The sequence below is a fragment of the Chrysemys picta genome, chromosome 1, assembly GCF_011386835.1.
Source record: "Chrysemys picta bellii isolate R12L10 chromosome 1, ASM1138683v2, whole genome shotgun sequence".
In the NCBI taxonomy this organism is placed as follows: domain Eukaryota; kingdom Metazoa; phylum Chordata; order Testudines; family Emydidae; genus Chrysemys; species Chrysemys picta.
Genome location: NC_088791.1, coordinates 136,385,663 through 136,401,860, shown reverse-complemented (window position 1 = coordinate 136,401,860; position 16,198 = coordinate 136,385,663). Strand labels below are relative to the sequence as shown.

The 16,198-nt window shown below is 47.3% G+C and overlaps 1 protein-coding gene across 1 annotated transcript; it reads left to right on the top strand.

Moving 5' to 3' along the window:
- The first annotated feature begins 511 nt into the window (after nt 1–511).
- On the top strand, nt 512–15,028 carry LOC101953278 (C-type lectin domain family 4 member E-like). The gene is made up of 6 exons (XM_065597369.1): nt 512–854; nt 10,601–10,717; nt 13,131–13,229; nt 13,774–13,925; nt 14,180–14,313; nt 14,657–15,028. Exons 1-6 carry the CDS (start codon nt 785–787, stop codon nt 14,805–14,807), a joined length of 723 nt encoding a protein of 240 aa, XP_065453441.1. The 5' UTR covers nt 512–784; the 3' UTR covers nt 14,808–15,028.
- The last annotated feature ends 1,170 nt before the right edge of the window (nt 15,029–16,198 follow it).

Below are 16,198 nucleotides of genomic sequence, written 5' to 3'. Positions count from 1 at the left end.
GGACTAGATGACCTCCTGAAGTCCCTTCCAACCCTGATATTCTATGATTCTATGATTAATTAACCCAGAGTAAGTAATTAATACCTGGGGAAGCAAATAACTGTACATATCTCTCTATCAGTGTTATAGAGGGCGGACAATTTATGAGTTTACCCTGTATACGCTTTATACAGAGAAAAAGGGATTTATTTGGGATTTAGACTCCCAGAAAGACTGAATACTGGGTGCTGGGAAAGTCTCTGTTAACTAAGAAGCCCCTGAGCTGAGTGGATTTCAGTTTCAGTGACCTGCAGGGGGCGTGTCTTACTCAGCAAGACAGGAGTGGAGGGAAGCCTTCTCTGACAGGGGGTTGTTCTCAGAACATATTCTGTGGTATCTGTAGAACAACACCACTGCATAAAGACAGAAAATTAAACCCTAGTGGTTGAGAAATGACTGCGTGTGTATGTTTATTAGCAGTGGGGGATGCAACTTCTCTCTCAGCCACGAGGTTCCTGTTTTTCATTTACTTAAACCCATGAGGAGAAAAGCCCAGGCTGATTTTCTGAGTGAAGAGGTCCAAGAGCTGTCTGGGATATATCTCCATCTCCAGCACCTCCCAGCTCATCTTAGGTGCTTTCCTCTCCCTGTCTCTCCTCTTCTGACAGGTGGGAGAAGGGGTGGCAGACACTCCAGATGGGAATGACTCCATGACTGGCCTGTGGCTTTAGGGAATTAAAAGATCAATTCTAAATGCAATAACAATATAAATATATAAAGAAGAGGGGTCGGCAACAATCTCCAAATGGCATCAGAAGTTACTTATGCTGAGGTAAAGTTCAAGAATGCTCCACCACCACCTGCAGAGACCAAAGGTAAACTACAGACTATTTAGGGGAATGGGCTATGGAGACTTTCACTTTTGCGGCACCGTTTCCCATCTAGCCCTAGGCTAGGGGCAGAGTCTGGCTCAGGGGAATCAGGAAGCTGCTTGTTAGAGCCTTTCCCCTGTAGGTCACTGGCTGCCATCTGACCCTGAGATAATGTTGGTATAGATGAGATTTTTGCCAATACCTGGGCAGTGATGAAGGGAAATTTCTAGGGTACAGGGGATCAAGAAAAAAGTTATGGATCTGAAAGAGATTCAGGGAGGGAAATCTCCAGAGGAGATGCACTGAGGGCATTAGAGGTTAGATCATTTCAGAACCTCACTTGCATATCCACATAGAGACAAAGGGCTGAGATACAGAGAGGGGGATCTCTAGGGACACACCCTGTGTGTGTGTGGCTGGAACAGCTCAGAGCAAGGTTAAGATGTGAAGGATAATGGATGGGGTCATACCAGCAATAGAATTAGGAGAGCCCACAAGGAGGAGATATGGTATTGAAGTCTGTACCCACCAAGATGTTGGTAGCTAAAAGAGTCAGGGGCCCAAGGAACGTTACGTTGCCTAGAAGAGGGGCAGTGACAGCAATTAAACATACTGTTGTCAGGGCTTTTCCAGAGTACAGACAGGACCTGCAGTATCTCAGGGGCAGGCAGGGAGGAGAACCCAGAGCAGAGATTTCATGATGGCTGCCTGTCCTCTGTACCCATCATGAGAGCCAGCATTGAATGCAGGGGCACGTAATCTGCCCGGATTGGGTGCAGAATTGAATTGGGTGAATAACTCGGGGTTTTTTTGGTTCACTGGCAGATCTGAAAAAAAATCAGTTTGGGTCAAAATGAATCCATTTTTTGAAATTTTCAGTAAATTGTAAAAGTCGACAGAAGTTCCTATCAGGTTGAGCTAAATGTTTTGTTTCTGGGCATTTTTTTAAAGGGCTAGGTGCATAAAACAGGTGGAGTTGGTGGTGCCCCCTCCTTCAGCGTAGTTCTTAGGGCACTCACCTGAGAGGTGGGAGACCGAGATTCAATTTCCTCTCTACAACAGGTATTTGAACCTTGGTTGCATCCCCTCATGTTTACCCTAACCATTAAGCTGTAGAGTCATTTTCTCAGTCTGGTCTAATGACTGTGTGTTTTTCACAAAGAGGAAGAGTTTCTGCAGGAGAGACTGAAAAGAACTCTACTCCTAGAATACATGATTGCCCCGTTGTGAGGGGACTCCCCTGGCAAGGGGCAACCCTAAGTTCAAGTCCCTATCAATAAGTACTAGTTAGTTCTTTATACAAACTGAAACAGTTTCAACAGGGACAAGTGAGACACCCATCCCTGACGAGCCGGATGGTTAGGAGAGGGAGAGGCTGGGATCAACTCCCTGTTCTCAAACAGCAAGTCAGATATGGGTCTTCCATGTCCAAGGGTGAGTGCCCTAACCACTGATCCAAAGGTTATAAGGGGGCACCTCCTCTGCTGGCTGTTTTGTGAATGGTACCTGTGATGGGTTGGATCACAGAAACCCCCTTGGGGCTGCCAACTGATGTGCCAAGACTACTACTGCCCTTGCTTTCTTTGCCAGCTTGGGACTCCAGAACCCTGCCTGGTTGTGCCCAGACACGCTTGCCAGCTACAAACACAGATCCAGGTTTGAACCACGTCCCACAAACTGCAGGCTTAACTGAAAGCAGTTTAAAAAGTGTTCTTGTCTCAGACACTCAGATGCCCAACTCCCAATGGGGTCCAAACCCCAAATAAATCCGTTTTATCCTGTATAAAGCTTATACAGGGTAAACTCATAAATTGTTCGCCTTCTATAACACTGATAGAAAGATATGCACAGCTTTCCCCCCCCCCCCCCCCCCCGCCCCCCAGGTATTAATACATACTCTGGGTTAATTAATAAGTAAAAAGTGATTTTATTAAATACAAAAAGTAGGATTTAAGTGGTTCCAAGTGATAACAGACAGAACAAAGTAAGTTACAAGTCTATGCCTAATACAGTAAGAAAACTGAATACAGATAAAATCTCACCCTGTGAGACCCCAACCCTTCATTCCTCCCAGCCTGACTCAAAGGAAGGCCTGCAAGCAAACAGAGCCATCCACAGTCAATTCTCCTGGTTGATGGGAGCCATCAAGTTTCCAAACCACCATTAATGGCCCACACTTTGCATAATTACAATAGGCCCTCAGAGTTCTATTTCATATGTCTAGTTTCAGATACAAGAATGATACATTTATACAAATAGGATGACCACACTCAGTAGATTATAAACTTTGTCATGATACCTTTCAAGAGACCTTTTGCATGCAGCATATTCCAGTTATATTATATTCACACTGATTAGCATATTTTCATTAAATTATATAGAGTGCAACGTCACAGTATCCTAGTCCCCTTCTGAATCTAGCTCCCTGAAAAAAATATATTAAATTAATCAATATTTTTTGTTAGACTGAAACAGCATTTTTTGGTGAATAAACTGTCATCCAAAAATTTTTGCCCAGCTCTAGAGAAGAATAGAACTGAGAGAAGAAGGAAACAAAGGCTGAGTAGAAGAGATGGGCTTGAACCAAATCCCTGGAGACTTTAAATATCTGAGATCTGAAACTGGATCCAGTTTTGTGCCTCATGCCTATCTCTGCTGAAAAGTAACTAACATTTAATGATCAAAAATTGAAAATTGTTATTGCTATTAACAAATGTTGTATATAATTATGCAAATTTACTAGGCACTTTACAAACATCAGAGATGTTCCCTGCCCCAATGACCTTACAGCCTAACTGGCCTGGTCGCTGCTCTGAACACGCTACAGGTGAAGACAAGACAAACAGCAATGTAAGGAAGAATACTTCAGAAGCAGCAACATGTAGCACGACCATAAAGGAGGAGAAGTTAGGAGGGGTTTCTAGAGGAAGGCAGTGGAACCTGAGGCAGACTGAAAACAATCCACAAGTCAGAAGCTGCATGGGAGAAAGCACAAAGCGGAATGTGCAAGAAGGATCTATAGGGAGATGACAAGCGTGTGTGGATCAGCAGGAATAGAAGGGAGTACCATATAGGGAGGAGGTGCAGGCTGGTCCATATTTATTTGGATATAGAAATTGCTCTGCCCTGTGGGTCTCCATCCCAAGCTGCAAGTCCTTGAGCACAACCCCACGATGTGGCAGGGTTATATACACGTATTCAGTGCTGTCAAGGATATTTGCAATCTGACTTTGCAGCTCTGCCCTCAGATTTGCCAACCTCAGCTGCCTTGACAGAGAACTGCCTGGGGTCTTTCCCTGCCTGCTTCAGGAAAGGAGTCACAGAAGCCAGACATGCATGCACAGTTGAGGTGACTGACTCACTGACATTGTGCTGTCATTGAGGCTCGGATGTACTGTACTCAGATGTTCCTCCTGCCCTCACTCGTGCTCCTGTCAAGATGAGCGAGTGCTAGTTTAATTTTCCCCCATGTCCTGTTCCAAAGGCATTTGATGAGTCTGCTCTTGCAGGTGAACATTGGGAGGTTCCAGGGCATGCTCAAACACTGCTGCCAGTAACGTGGGGGGTGCCTAAGGGACCCTGGATTGATCATAGCTAGTACATTACTTTCAGAGAGCCGTAGAAATATCCAGTGGCAGATTTAGAGTTAGTGGGGCCCTGTGCTCAGCTTCATTTTGGGGGCCCTACCTCGCATTTTTCATTTTTTTCCTGCATTCTCCACCTGGGGCTCAGGGCTGGGGGTGCAGGGTTTGGGTGGGAGTTAGGGTTTGGGAGGGTGCTCAGGGTTGAGATGCAGGGTGTAGGAGGAAGTTAGGGTGTGGAAGCGGGCTGGGGCTGGCGGTGCAGGGTCTGGGTGGGAGTTAGGGTGCAGGAGGGGGCTGATGGTTGGGGTACAGGGTCTGGGAGGGAGTTAGGGTGCAGGAACAGGCTGGGGATGGGGGGGTCTGGCCTGGAGTTAGGGTGCGGGAGGGGGATCAGGGCTGGGGCAGGGGATTGGGGTGCGGAGCACTTACCTGGGGCAGCTCCCATTTGGTGCAGAGGGTGCAGGTGCGGGGAGTTCAGGTGGCTCCGTGCAGCCCTGTGCTTGCCCCGCAGGCACCACCCCCTGCAGCTCCCATGGGCTGCAATTCTCGGAGCAGCCTCCGCCCCCCACCTCCCGCTAGGCAGGGCTGGAACACAAGGGCTTTAGGGGCTGCAGCCCAGGGCTAAGTGGGCCTCGGAGACCTGGGCTGCAGCCCCTAAAGCCCCATCCCCTTTCTGAATCTGGCCCTGCAAGCACGGGCTGGAGGACTCAGGAGGAGCAGGGGCAGCCACGCAGCTGGAGAGAAGCGGTGGCTTCCCCTTCAAATCGCTGCTTCTCTCCGTTCCCAGTGCTCCCGCCACCCACACCTCCTGCCTGCTCCTCTGAGGCTGTGGGTGAGCCTCCCTCCCTGCTCTCCTGCTCCCCACAGCTTCTATCCCCACAGCCCCTCTCCCGTGGAGCAGCCCCCCCACAGGGGGTGCACCAGTGCTGAGCTGCCTGAGTGCCTGGCCCTGGGGCCCCCTGTTGTTGGGGGGCCCCATGCCAGAGCACTGTGTTTCATGGTAAATCTGCCCCTGGAAATATCCACCAATGCTATTGCAGTGTTGTCTCTCACAGAGTCAGGGTCTCTCTAGATGACTTGGGTGAGTGATTAGAAGATAAGGGGTGTGACTAAAGTGCTGGCTGCTGCTCTAGTGCTCATGGATAATTACTTTGGTCATGTTGACCCCATGGTCAGTGACAACAAAGCTGAACATAGGGTGCCTGTCTTCTAGCCACATTCCCAGGATTCTCTGCAGAATGTTCTGGTGTGTGTAGAGTGGTATAGTGAGGGCCTCCCATGAGTGGGGCTGGTACTAGACAGACAACTGGCAGAGACACAGGAAGATGGGAAGAAGGAGGCAGCAAATAACTACCCAGCAGCTCCACTGCAATGGCAACTGCTCCAGGGGACCGTCAAAGACTGATGGGGGTGAGTTTCATGTTGCCCAGCTATCCATGGTGCAATGGAAGAGAACCCCCAACATCCTCCTTGAGAAGCTTGGAAACTCCTAAATAGGACAATGTGCTGGAGGGGGCTCTCAGGAGCTGCATATTAAAATGTCAGCACCAGAGGGAAGAGAATATTGGGGTGTTTTCCCTGCCTCTGATGGAGAAGTTTTACTTCCTTTTTGTCTACTGCTGAGCCAGCCACTCAGATACCGCCACAGTGATAGATATGAAGGTAGGTAGATCCTGCCAGAGATGACTTATCCAAAGGGCTTATAAAAGTGCATCGGAACAATCACTATTTTACCTTTGGAATGGGGCAGAAGGGAGCGGAGTCAGGGATTTAAAAATCTTCCAGAGGAGGAGGCCTCCTGATCTTCCCTGCAAAGATCATGCATAGACACAACCACACGCCCCCAGTTAATGAGCACAGTGTACAGGGCCTCCGGGGGGGGGGGGAAATGGGGCAATTTGCCCCAGGCCCCGGACCCCACAGGGGCCCCCGGCCCTGCCTCTGCCTTCCCCCATCCCCCGGCGCCTCAGTGCTGCAGCGGCGTAGCTCCGGCGGGGCCTGAGCTCCTCCCACTGAGTCAGAGCCGTGTGGTAAGGAGATGGGGCTGCAAGCTCCGGTCCCGCTGGAACCACGCTGCTGCAGCGCTGTCCAGGGGCCAGGGCAGCTCCTGCACGCAGCGCGCTGAGGCTCCGAGAGAGAGGAAGGCGGCGGGAATCACACCCCAGCTCCAAGCATAGACTGAGCACGTCTCTTCAGGTATTCCAGCTCCATGTTAGCTGCAGGGAACAGAGAACTAAAGCTTTCCACACCCTAGATTTTTTGCAACAAATCCATAGCCAACCAGGACTTGATGGTGGTCACTCTGCTGCATCTGGCCATTTGGCATTTCATACCAACATCAGAGGTAGAACCCAGATTCATCAGCTTCCGCAGCACAGCCTGCTGCTTGTGGAATTAAGGAGAATTCCTACGTGCCAGTTAAGTCTCAGTCCCCTTTCCTCCATGTTAATTGGGTGAGTTATGCACCAGTTTTCATAATGGCCAGAGAAGTCCCTTTGATGGCCATTACAAACATTTTCACTGTATTTCTTGTCCATTTTTCTCATGAAAAGAAAACCACTAGATCTGGATTATTTTCTATAGGGTCTCTTTTGATTAAGCAGTTGTGCATATGACTCACTGTCTAGGACTTCATCTCCCAGAGGAGCGCCTCAGGTTTATTATTTTTTTCCAGCCGCCCCGCAGGTTTTTGTTGTTTTTTTTTTGCTTGGGGCGGCAAAAAAGCCAGAGCCGGCCCTGCGGGAGGCACAGCCTTCCCTACCCTAAAGCTCATTCAGCAGTTTGAGGCTTGCAGACAGCTATTTAACACAAAGAGCCAAGCTGTTATCTTTCCCCTTAGGGCTACCATCCCTTTCACTTCTCAAATGCCAAATTATAGTCTACATTTAATTTCAGTGCCATGGGGAAATTCATGTCAGGGGAGGGTAGCTTAATTTAAAATTAGCCACTTTAGATTAACAGTGATAGAGCCAAGAGAGCCATGGGGGAGGGATCACATGAGAAGAGCAATATCCTACACCATCTACCTCCTTCCCAACCCTACCAAGGGAGACCCCCCCCTCCCCTGCATTCCCCAAGGCTCCAGAGGGGTTAATTCAGTGGTTCTCAAACTTTTGTACTGGTGACCCCTTTCACATAGCAAACCTCTGAGTGCAATCCCCCCTTATAAATTAAAAACACTTTAAAATATATTTAACACTATTATAAATGCTGAAGGCAAAGCGGGGTTTGAGGTGGAGGCTGACAGCTCGCGACCCCCAGTAATAACCTTGTGACCCCCCCAAAGGGTCCTGACCCCCAGTTTGAGAACCCCTGGGTTAATTTAATTTTAGCACCATGTGTCCATTCACATGCATGTGCTATTTTGAGCATTTCAGTTTTCACAACATAGGCTCATCCCAGATTCTGGAACAAGCTCAAATGCTCAGTTTGTGGAGTATGTACATAAGCTATACTAAAGACAAACCCACAGTAACCGTCTCCAGTTTGTGAGGGACCCCATGGAGCCAGTCTCTAGGAAACAGATAAATTCATGGAGGTTAAGTCCATTAATGGCTATTAGCCAGGATCTGTAAGGAATGGTGTCCCTAGCCTTTGTTTGTCAGAGGGGGAGATGGATGGCAGGAGAGAGATCACTTGATCATTACCTGTTAGATTCACGCCCTCTGGGGCACTTGGCATTGGCCACTGTCAGTAGACAGGATACTGGGCTGGATGGACCTTTGGTCTGACCCAGTATGGCCATTCTTATGTTCTAACCTAAATGAACCCAAAGTTATGGAGACAGATATGAGTCAAGGAAGCCAGCAGAGTATCAGAAAGCTGGAAAAATCTCTGACTGGATGGGCTCAGGCGTTTGGTCACAAGCTGAGGTGGTTCAAAAGTTTTGGATTTTTTTTAAGCTGGATTTTTTTATTGTTTCTTTAAATAATCAAACACAGCAAGCAGCAAATATTTGGCCACACACTTCTGAAACCCCAAACCATGTTCAGGTTTTGGCAGACTAATTTCAGCTTTTCAATTAAAAAAACCACAACAAATTTTGAAGGAAAGCAGACATTGTCCGTGATTTTTTTCTGCTTTTTAAAAACCCCTAGTTTTCGATCCAAAAAAAGTTTTGACGGAAAATATTTGTCCAACCCTTTTAGCACTAGCTGATGCTGAGAACCAGTGATACCTTGTAAAGGTGACTTGAAAAGAAGTTTTCTCAAAACTGGGTTTGTGCCAAGATGTGGAAGGTTTTTAAATGTTTATTTTTCCCAGGGCTGCCCGGATGGGGGGGGACGTACAAGTGGGGCAATTTGCCCAGGGGCCGCAGAATATAGTATTCTATAGTATTGCAACTTTTTTTTATGGAAGGGGCCCCCAAAATTGCTTTGCCCCAGGCCCCCTGAATCCTCTGGGCAGCCCTGCACTGACAGTGTAACAGCTAGTGGGAGCTGAGGAGAAAATGTTTTTTTTCCCTCAGAAAATGAAAGCAGACACTACCCGTGACCATTTTTGTTTTGTCAAAAAACCAATTTTCTATTTAAAAAAAAAAAAGTTTCAATGGACAATTTTCAACCAGCCCCAGTAACTATCAGTGTACTCACTGTGTATTTTAGGAATGATATATACACTTTCTCAACAGAGTGCACTATCAAGAGCCTTGCTTCTGACCCTGTTACCCTGCTGCTGCTGCTGCTATTGGGTGACTTGAGAATTACAAACTGAACAAGGAAAAAAAATTGAGTCTCTCTAGACCCAAACTTAAACTATTACAGCCTCTCAAGGGACCTTCACCAGATATTAGCACTCCAGCTACTTTACTCTTCTCCTGCAATGAGTGATGCTGCCTCCAATCCCCTCCCTTATTCTCCATGCCCCTGTGTGCCTCCAGTGCTCCTTACTGAGACCTGGAGCAGCCAGCCCCTCAGTGAGTGTTTCCCTCTCCTTCCCTCTGTGTGTGACCCATTCCCCTCCCTCCTCTGTCACCTCCCTGATACCTCACAGTAGGGAAGAGACAGGACTTAGATGTATTGTATCTAGAAAGGATTCTTTAGCAAGGCAGCTGGACACAGATAGACCATCCTGTGGTTCTCCCTGATTCTCAAACTCCCAGACTGGCTAACAACTCTGGGCTGCCTAGTGTCCCTAAATTCTGCTCTTCTCTTCTGCCGACTAAATAAGCCCAGTTCCCCCAGCCTCTCCTCATAAGTCAAGTGCCCCAACCCCCTAATCATTTTCATTGCCCTCCGCTGGACTCTCTCCAATTTGTCTATATCCTTTCTGTAGTGGAGGGACCAAAACTGGATTGCATCCAGTTTTGGTCCCTCCACTACAGAATGTGTTTTGGGGGCTAGGGGTTTCTACAGATGTGGCCTCACCAGTGCCAAATAGAGGAGAATAATTACTTCCCTTGATCTGCTGGCCATGCTCCTACTAATGCAGCCCAATATGCCATTAGCCTTCTTGGCAACAAGGACACACTGTTGACTCATATCCAGCTTCTCGTCCACTGTAATCCCCAGGTCATTTTCTTCAGAACTGCCGCTTAGCCAGTAGGTCCCCATCCTGTAGCAGTGCATGGGATTCTTCTGACCTAAGTACAGGACTCTGCACTTGTCCTTGTTGAACCTCATCAGATTTCTTTTAGCCCAATCCTCCAATTTGTCTAGGTCACTCTGAATTGTCTAGGTCACTTCCAATTTGTCTAGGCCATCCATGAACTTGCTGAGGGTGCAATTCATCCTATCATCCAGATCATTAATGAAGATGTTGAACAAAATCAGCCCCAGGACAGACCCCTGAGGTACTCCGCTTGATACTGGCTGCCAACTAGACATCGAGCCGTTGATCACTACCCATTGAGCCTGACGATCTAGCCAGCTTTCCATCCACCATGCCCCTCAAACACATAACCTCAGTCCCCAATACCTGTGATTGGAATATTTGCTCACTATAGGGGCTTGAGTTGGGGAGTTTGGCTTGGAATTTGAGCTTCAACAGAGGGGTCATCACCCAGAGTTCTAATTGGTCCTATCTCTAAGATCATTTTAACTCTTGAATAAGGGTTGATATTTGGTCTCTGCATGAAGTTTTTCATTCAGCTGCTCACATCTAGCAGACAGGGCTACTGTCAACAGAACTGACTGTTTTGGGGGCTAAGGGTTTCTTTGCCTTTAGTACCTCCAGAGAAGAGCACGGCGCAGAGTGCACTCCAGAAGCCCACGTGGCGATTCCTGTGGTTGGTCTCAGCACTGTTGCTGTTGCTGTGTGTCTCTCTCCTCATTGCCCTCATTGGTAAGTATATACTGGTTGATTATCCAAGAGGGAGAGGAATTGTTTGAGGAGGATGCCTGAGGGAGGAGAACTGGGAATAAAGGAGATAAAATTAAGCAAAGAGGAAAATATCCTGCTGGACAATCAGGAAACAATTCCCAGCAGAGGTGTTTGTTAGACTGTGGAAGAGTCTTCTTGAGGACAGGGTGGGAGCCCAAAGGTTTGGGCCCGGAGAAAGCCCTGAAGAATATATTGTTGGGAACAGTCCTTGTTTGGCTGGCAAAGGGGGAAAGGTGAGTGGCTGGACAAGATTAGAAATGGGCAGGGAGCAATATGGTCACTTGAGAAAAGTATGTCTGGGATATGAGGGAAGGATTTGGCAGTGGGAGGAGGTGCGTGATAAATGTCCAGAGGATCAGGGATGTTAACTAGCAATGGTACGGTGTGAGATACTCAGAAGGATCAGGGGAAAATATCTAGAGCCTTATCAGGGCATCAGTTCTAATCCAACTCTATGTCATGTAGACTGGATAAGTTGAGGGATCAGGAAATGGGGTTCTGAGCCTTTCCCTTCCCTTCTAGAGCATCAGTTCTGCTTCAGCTTGTGGGGTCCAGGTGACCCAAACGGATTGGGGGATGGGATACACAGCCTTTCAGCTCCAGGACACTGGTTCCAATTTGGCTCCAGTTCAGGCAGAGTGGATGGCTCAGGGGAAACAAGATACAGAGCCTTTTACATCTGGGGCACCAGTTCCTAGAAGTAATTTCTAATCTCTTATAACTTTTTTACTTATGATCCAAGTATCTTTAAACATGTCTAGGGCACTTGTCCTCAGTGAGGATATCATCCTCATTAACAGTCCTGGAAGGTGCTGTGCACCATCAGTTCACTGACTTCAGTAGGAATTGAGGGTGCGCAGCACATCAGAGGATACGGTCACATATCTATGGAGAGATCAACTAGTCTATTTTTAAGCCTCAACTTTTGTTTTAAATGGAATGTATCTTTCTGCTCACTGAGACAGCTCAATTAACTCCAACCTACCATAACATTTGGGCTATAACTAACCATGAAAAATTTCTGCTGTAACCCCTAGACTGCTGCTTCTCCATTAGATCACTCAATGCATTTCTTAAGCTGCTTCACCCTCTACGCGCTCCTTTCAACTAGCAACACTTCAAGAAGTGGAAATCAGGTGCCTAAATAAATTAGTAGCCCATATCAGACTTAGTCATAAAGTTAGCAAAAATAAAGTATCTTATTTATCAAGAACAAAAACAAATATTATCTAACATGGAATTGGAAGCATTAAAGAAATCGTTTTATGCATAGAAACCACTCATCTTACCTTGTCTGTGTAAGTCTGTCTTGAGCTTCTTAATTATTTACAAATATACAGGCAGATTGTGCTGTGACCTGCCCGTGTCTGGTGTCACTGCTCAGCACCAACCCCTGTTGCTGGGTTACTGGGATGGCTTATGGAGTCCCTCACTCTCTCTGAGGAATCTTTCTCCTCCAGAGCCCACCACAATCTACCTATGAGGGGAGCTTCTGGGACCAGGGACACACCAAACTGAGCTCCCCTCAGCATCTTCAGGTTCCCTCCTCAGGTTCAATCCTTCCTGAGTTAGCCCAGCTCTCCAGGCAAGTCTAGCCAAACCTTCTGTCTGACCCCCACACCCTCCAACTTCTGGTTCCCTTGACAGCCCTGTCACCATTCCCAGATGTCTCTCTCTTGATCCACTCTCCAACATCACCTTGACCAACTCCCAAGAAGCTCCACACCCCCTGGTGATGTCACCAGCCTCGGCAGTTCTTTCACAGGGAGCTGTGGGGAAAAGCAAGAGTTTTCTCTCTGCTTTAATCTCTCTAACTATAGTCAATTCTAGGGGCAGAGTTGCTTCTAGAAAATGGGCATTGTGTGGCCTCAGAGTTCTGAAAGACGCATTTGCGTGAATGCCGTTTCTGACCACCTCAGTTACAGGAGTCGTGTCAATAAGTTACAGCAAGAAAATACCCAGACTCCACTGATTTCTCCTCCATTGGGAAACCAACCTACTAGGCCCTGACATCTGCTACTGCTTGGATGAGGGGTACCAGTATTAATAACCTGTTGCCTAGCCACATTCACCCTGATCTTTCCCCTGTGGGTCAGACACTCTTTTTGCAATACTGATTAAGATCAGTTGGCTTATTCTGGTCAATCAGTATATCTGGTCCCCACCACCAGCAGTGATATGAAGAGAGCTGAGCTGCCCTATTGTCCCAGGGAAGGTGGTTGTTGGCACTTGTGACAATAATGGAAGCTTACAAAGGGACAGCCACATTGGGACAGTCCATGGCCAGGAGATGAAGAAATCAGGTTGCACCCAGGCAGGGGAGAAGGAGGATAGAGTTGGATCCCTTCTCTTTTTTTCCTCTCTTGTTTTCCAGTCACTCTACTCAAGGGAACTGGAGGCTGTGAAGAGCACAAGGCCCTGCCCCAGAGTTCTGCAGAGTGGCATTGTGTCCTGGGGAGAGCTGAGGAGAAAGGTCAGTGACACTGAAAGAGAGAGAGGGAGGGAGGGATTAACCCCAGCATCATCGTTCTGGGTTAGGGGCCTGATTCACACCCAGCTCTGGATCAACACGGGGCCGGAGGGACTGATGTATGGGGGAGAGGATGGGAACAAAATGAAGTCTGTACAGATTGACTGAGTGAGGGCTAAGAGGAGAAATAGCGACGTTCTACAAGTCCAGGCAGAGTGTGAACAACAAGGAGAGGGAGGGGTTAGCTGAGAGTGGTCACAGGAGGGAGGGATAAAGGGGAGCAAAAGAAACTTATTTCAGGATGGGGATGAGGAAACATTCCCTACCTTTGAGGGCCTATTAGACTATTCACGAGTCTCCCCAAGGAAAGGGGTTGAACATTAACTGAGTCATTTTACCTTTTTCTAGATGTCAGCTAACACGTTCGTCTACACTGGGTTTATTGACTGTCTGAGCTAACATGTTCTAACAACGCATCTTCTAGCCTAGTCTAGTTTTCCATCTCTCATTATTACGATTTCTTCTCCTTGACTTTCTCTTCCCTCAGGGCAAGTCTGGACATGCTGCCCCATGGGCTGGAAGCACTTTCAGTCCAGCTGCTACTACTTCTCTATAGACACCATGAACTGGAGTGACAGTGAGACAAACTGCACAGGAATGAGTTCCCACTTGGTGGTGATCAACACAGGAACTGAGCAGGTAACTCTCTGGGGATTAGACTCTTTGGGGAGCTGAGCATTCAGATCTTTAGAAGACCCCATGCGCCCCTGGTATTTGGGGTCTATTGAAGGTGAGCTGGGAATTCAGTCTCCCTGTTCATTCAATCCTGGGATTTCCCAGCCATCACCTTCTCTCTCTCTCATGCACATGCATACATGTGCTACAGGGACTCCTGCCCACTACTGTCAACTCAATGACTGAATGTGGGCAATTAATTTGTAATTTTTTTTCAGGATTTCATTTTAAATTGGATAAAAAGAACTGTTACAGCCTTCCAAAATACGAATTACTATATTGGTCTGACAGATCAGGCACAGGAAGGCCAGTGGCACTGGGTGGATCAGACTCCATATAATGAGACTGCAGCGTGAGTATCTCCTGTGATGGAGACCAGTTACTGTCTTCTCCTTAGTCCCACAGGTTAACATAGAGTAACGGTCGTGCAAGGGGGTGAGGGTTGCAGGGAGGGCAAAGGAGCTCCGGTCGTACTGTAACTACAAGTGCTTCTTGTCCAGTAAAGAGCAGCTTTGTTGGGGGAACATGAGCAGGTTCTATAAATCCCTTTTAAGGAAACAGTGTAGAGCCTGGTAGGAGAATCGTTCGGGTTAACTAAAGGGTTTAATTTGCCCCCTTCTTTCATCCTCACCTGTTACAAGTTGTTCAACTCTTAAAACTCATACCAATATGTATCTCACACATGGTTCTTACAGATTCTGGAGACAAGGTGAACCCAGTAATAGCAAAATGGAGAACTGTGCTGTCATGCATGCAGAGACAAATGCAAATAGGAAGAATTGGAATGACATTCCGTGTTCCACTAAAGTAAATAGAATTTGTGAAACTGATGCAACAAGGTTTTGAGGAACGAAACCCCGTCCAGGACGTGAAGCCAGAAAGAGAGAGCGCCCATCCCTGGCTAGAGGAAGCTGAGCGAGAGATCTGATTGGAGGGTTTGGTTCAGATGTGGGACTTGTGCTGTAATTATGGAGTGGAAGGTTACTGTGTTTAATGGTTCAAACTCACCCATATGCACAAAAGAATTTTGGAAAAAAAATTGGTAAAATGTTCTGAAGTGGAAAAGGTAATTTTCAGCAGAACTCTGTTTATGATGGACTATGCCAGCACCCAACACTTCTGGAGGACCTGGGTTAGTAAGGGCAGGGCCCAGTGGCTTTGGCCTTGAAAGAGCTGAAGAGAGAGTTACTATTCACAATTAACCCACTCGGTGCTGCTAAAGTTAATAACATCCCATGTAAAGTCATCGCTTCCAGGGTGCTAATGTGTCAGTCCCTGCGGAGATCAGTGCTGTAAATGGGGAGTCTCTCATCCTGTCCCTGCAGTCCTTGCAACTGCAGTTTCTAATGGGTGTTTCAGCTTTCAGGATAACGATGCATGAACCAAACCCAAACTTTAGAGCTGCTGCTGTTTCATTCTCACTGCAAACAGTGTGTCTGCACATCCATCAGGGACGGGCCAAAGGGACACATTTTATAATTGTTACATGAAAAGACCTTTGTGCGTCTGCAGGTCAGCAGAATTTAAGCCCAGAAGTAAGGTGTCTCTATGCCACAAATCCAGCTGCATACAGCCTCATTGTCCTGTAACCCAGTTCCAACATACACCTCTACCCCGATATAACGTGACCCGATATAACACAAATTCGGATATAATGCGGTAAAGCAGTGCTCTGGGGGGGAGGAGGGGGGGGCTGCGCACTCCGGTGGATCAAAGCAAGTTCGATATAACGCGGTTTTACCTATAACGCAGTAAGATTTTTTGGCTCCCGAGGACAGCGTTATATCGAGGTAGAAGTGTAGTTCTGTTCTGAGGCTTTAACTATGTTCCTGTATCATACTAATGTTTTGGACTACCTAAAGCTTTAGGTCTGGGTAGGGACATAGTTAAGATCCCATTGCCATGTGAAGGCAGAACTGTGCTTAAACTGTGTTGGAAGACAATTAACAATTTTAAATAATAAATACACCACTACCTCGATATAACGTGACCCAATATAACACGAATTCGGATATAACGCTGTAAAGCAGTGCTCTGGGGGGGCGGTGCTGCGCACTCCAGTGGATCACAGCAAGTTTGATATAACGCGGCTTCACTTATAACGCGGTAAGATTTTTTGGCTCCCGAGGACAGCGTTATATCGAGGTAGAGGTGTAATTACCTTGGGCAGGGCCATGCTTAGGATTTATAGGGCCCTACGTAGTATTATTAAACTGGTGCCCCTATGCTCCATTTAA

Bases quoted from the DNA above. Each gene is read 5' to 3' on its own strand.
- LOC101953278 (XM_065597369.1), top strand. From the start codon at position 785: ATGGCATCAGAAGTTACTTATGCTGAGGTAAAGTTCAAGAATGCTCCA. The intron at 10,718-13,130 runs GTAAGTATATAC...CTTGTTTTCCAG, and splicing joins TCTCCTCATTGCCCTCATTG to TCACTCTACTCAAGGGAACT. The intron at 13,230-13,773 runs GTCAGTGACACT...CTCTTCCCTCAG, and splicing joins GGGGAGAGCTGAGGAGAAAG to GGCAAGTCTGGACATGCTGC.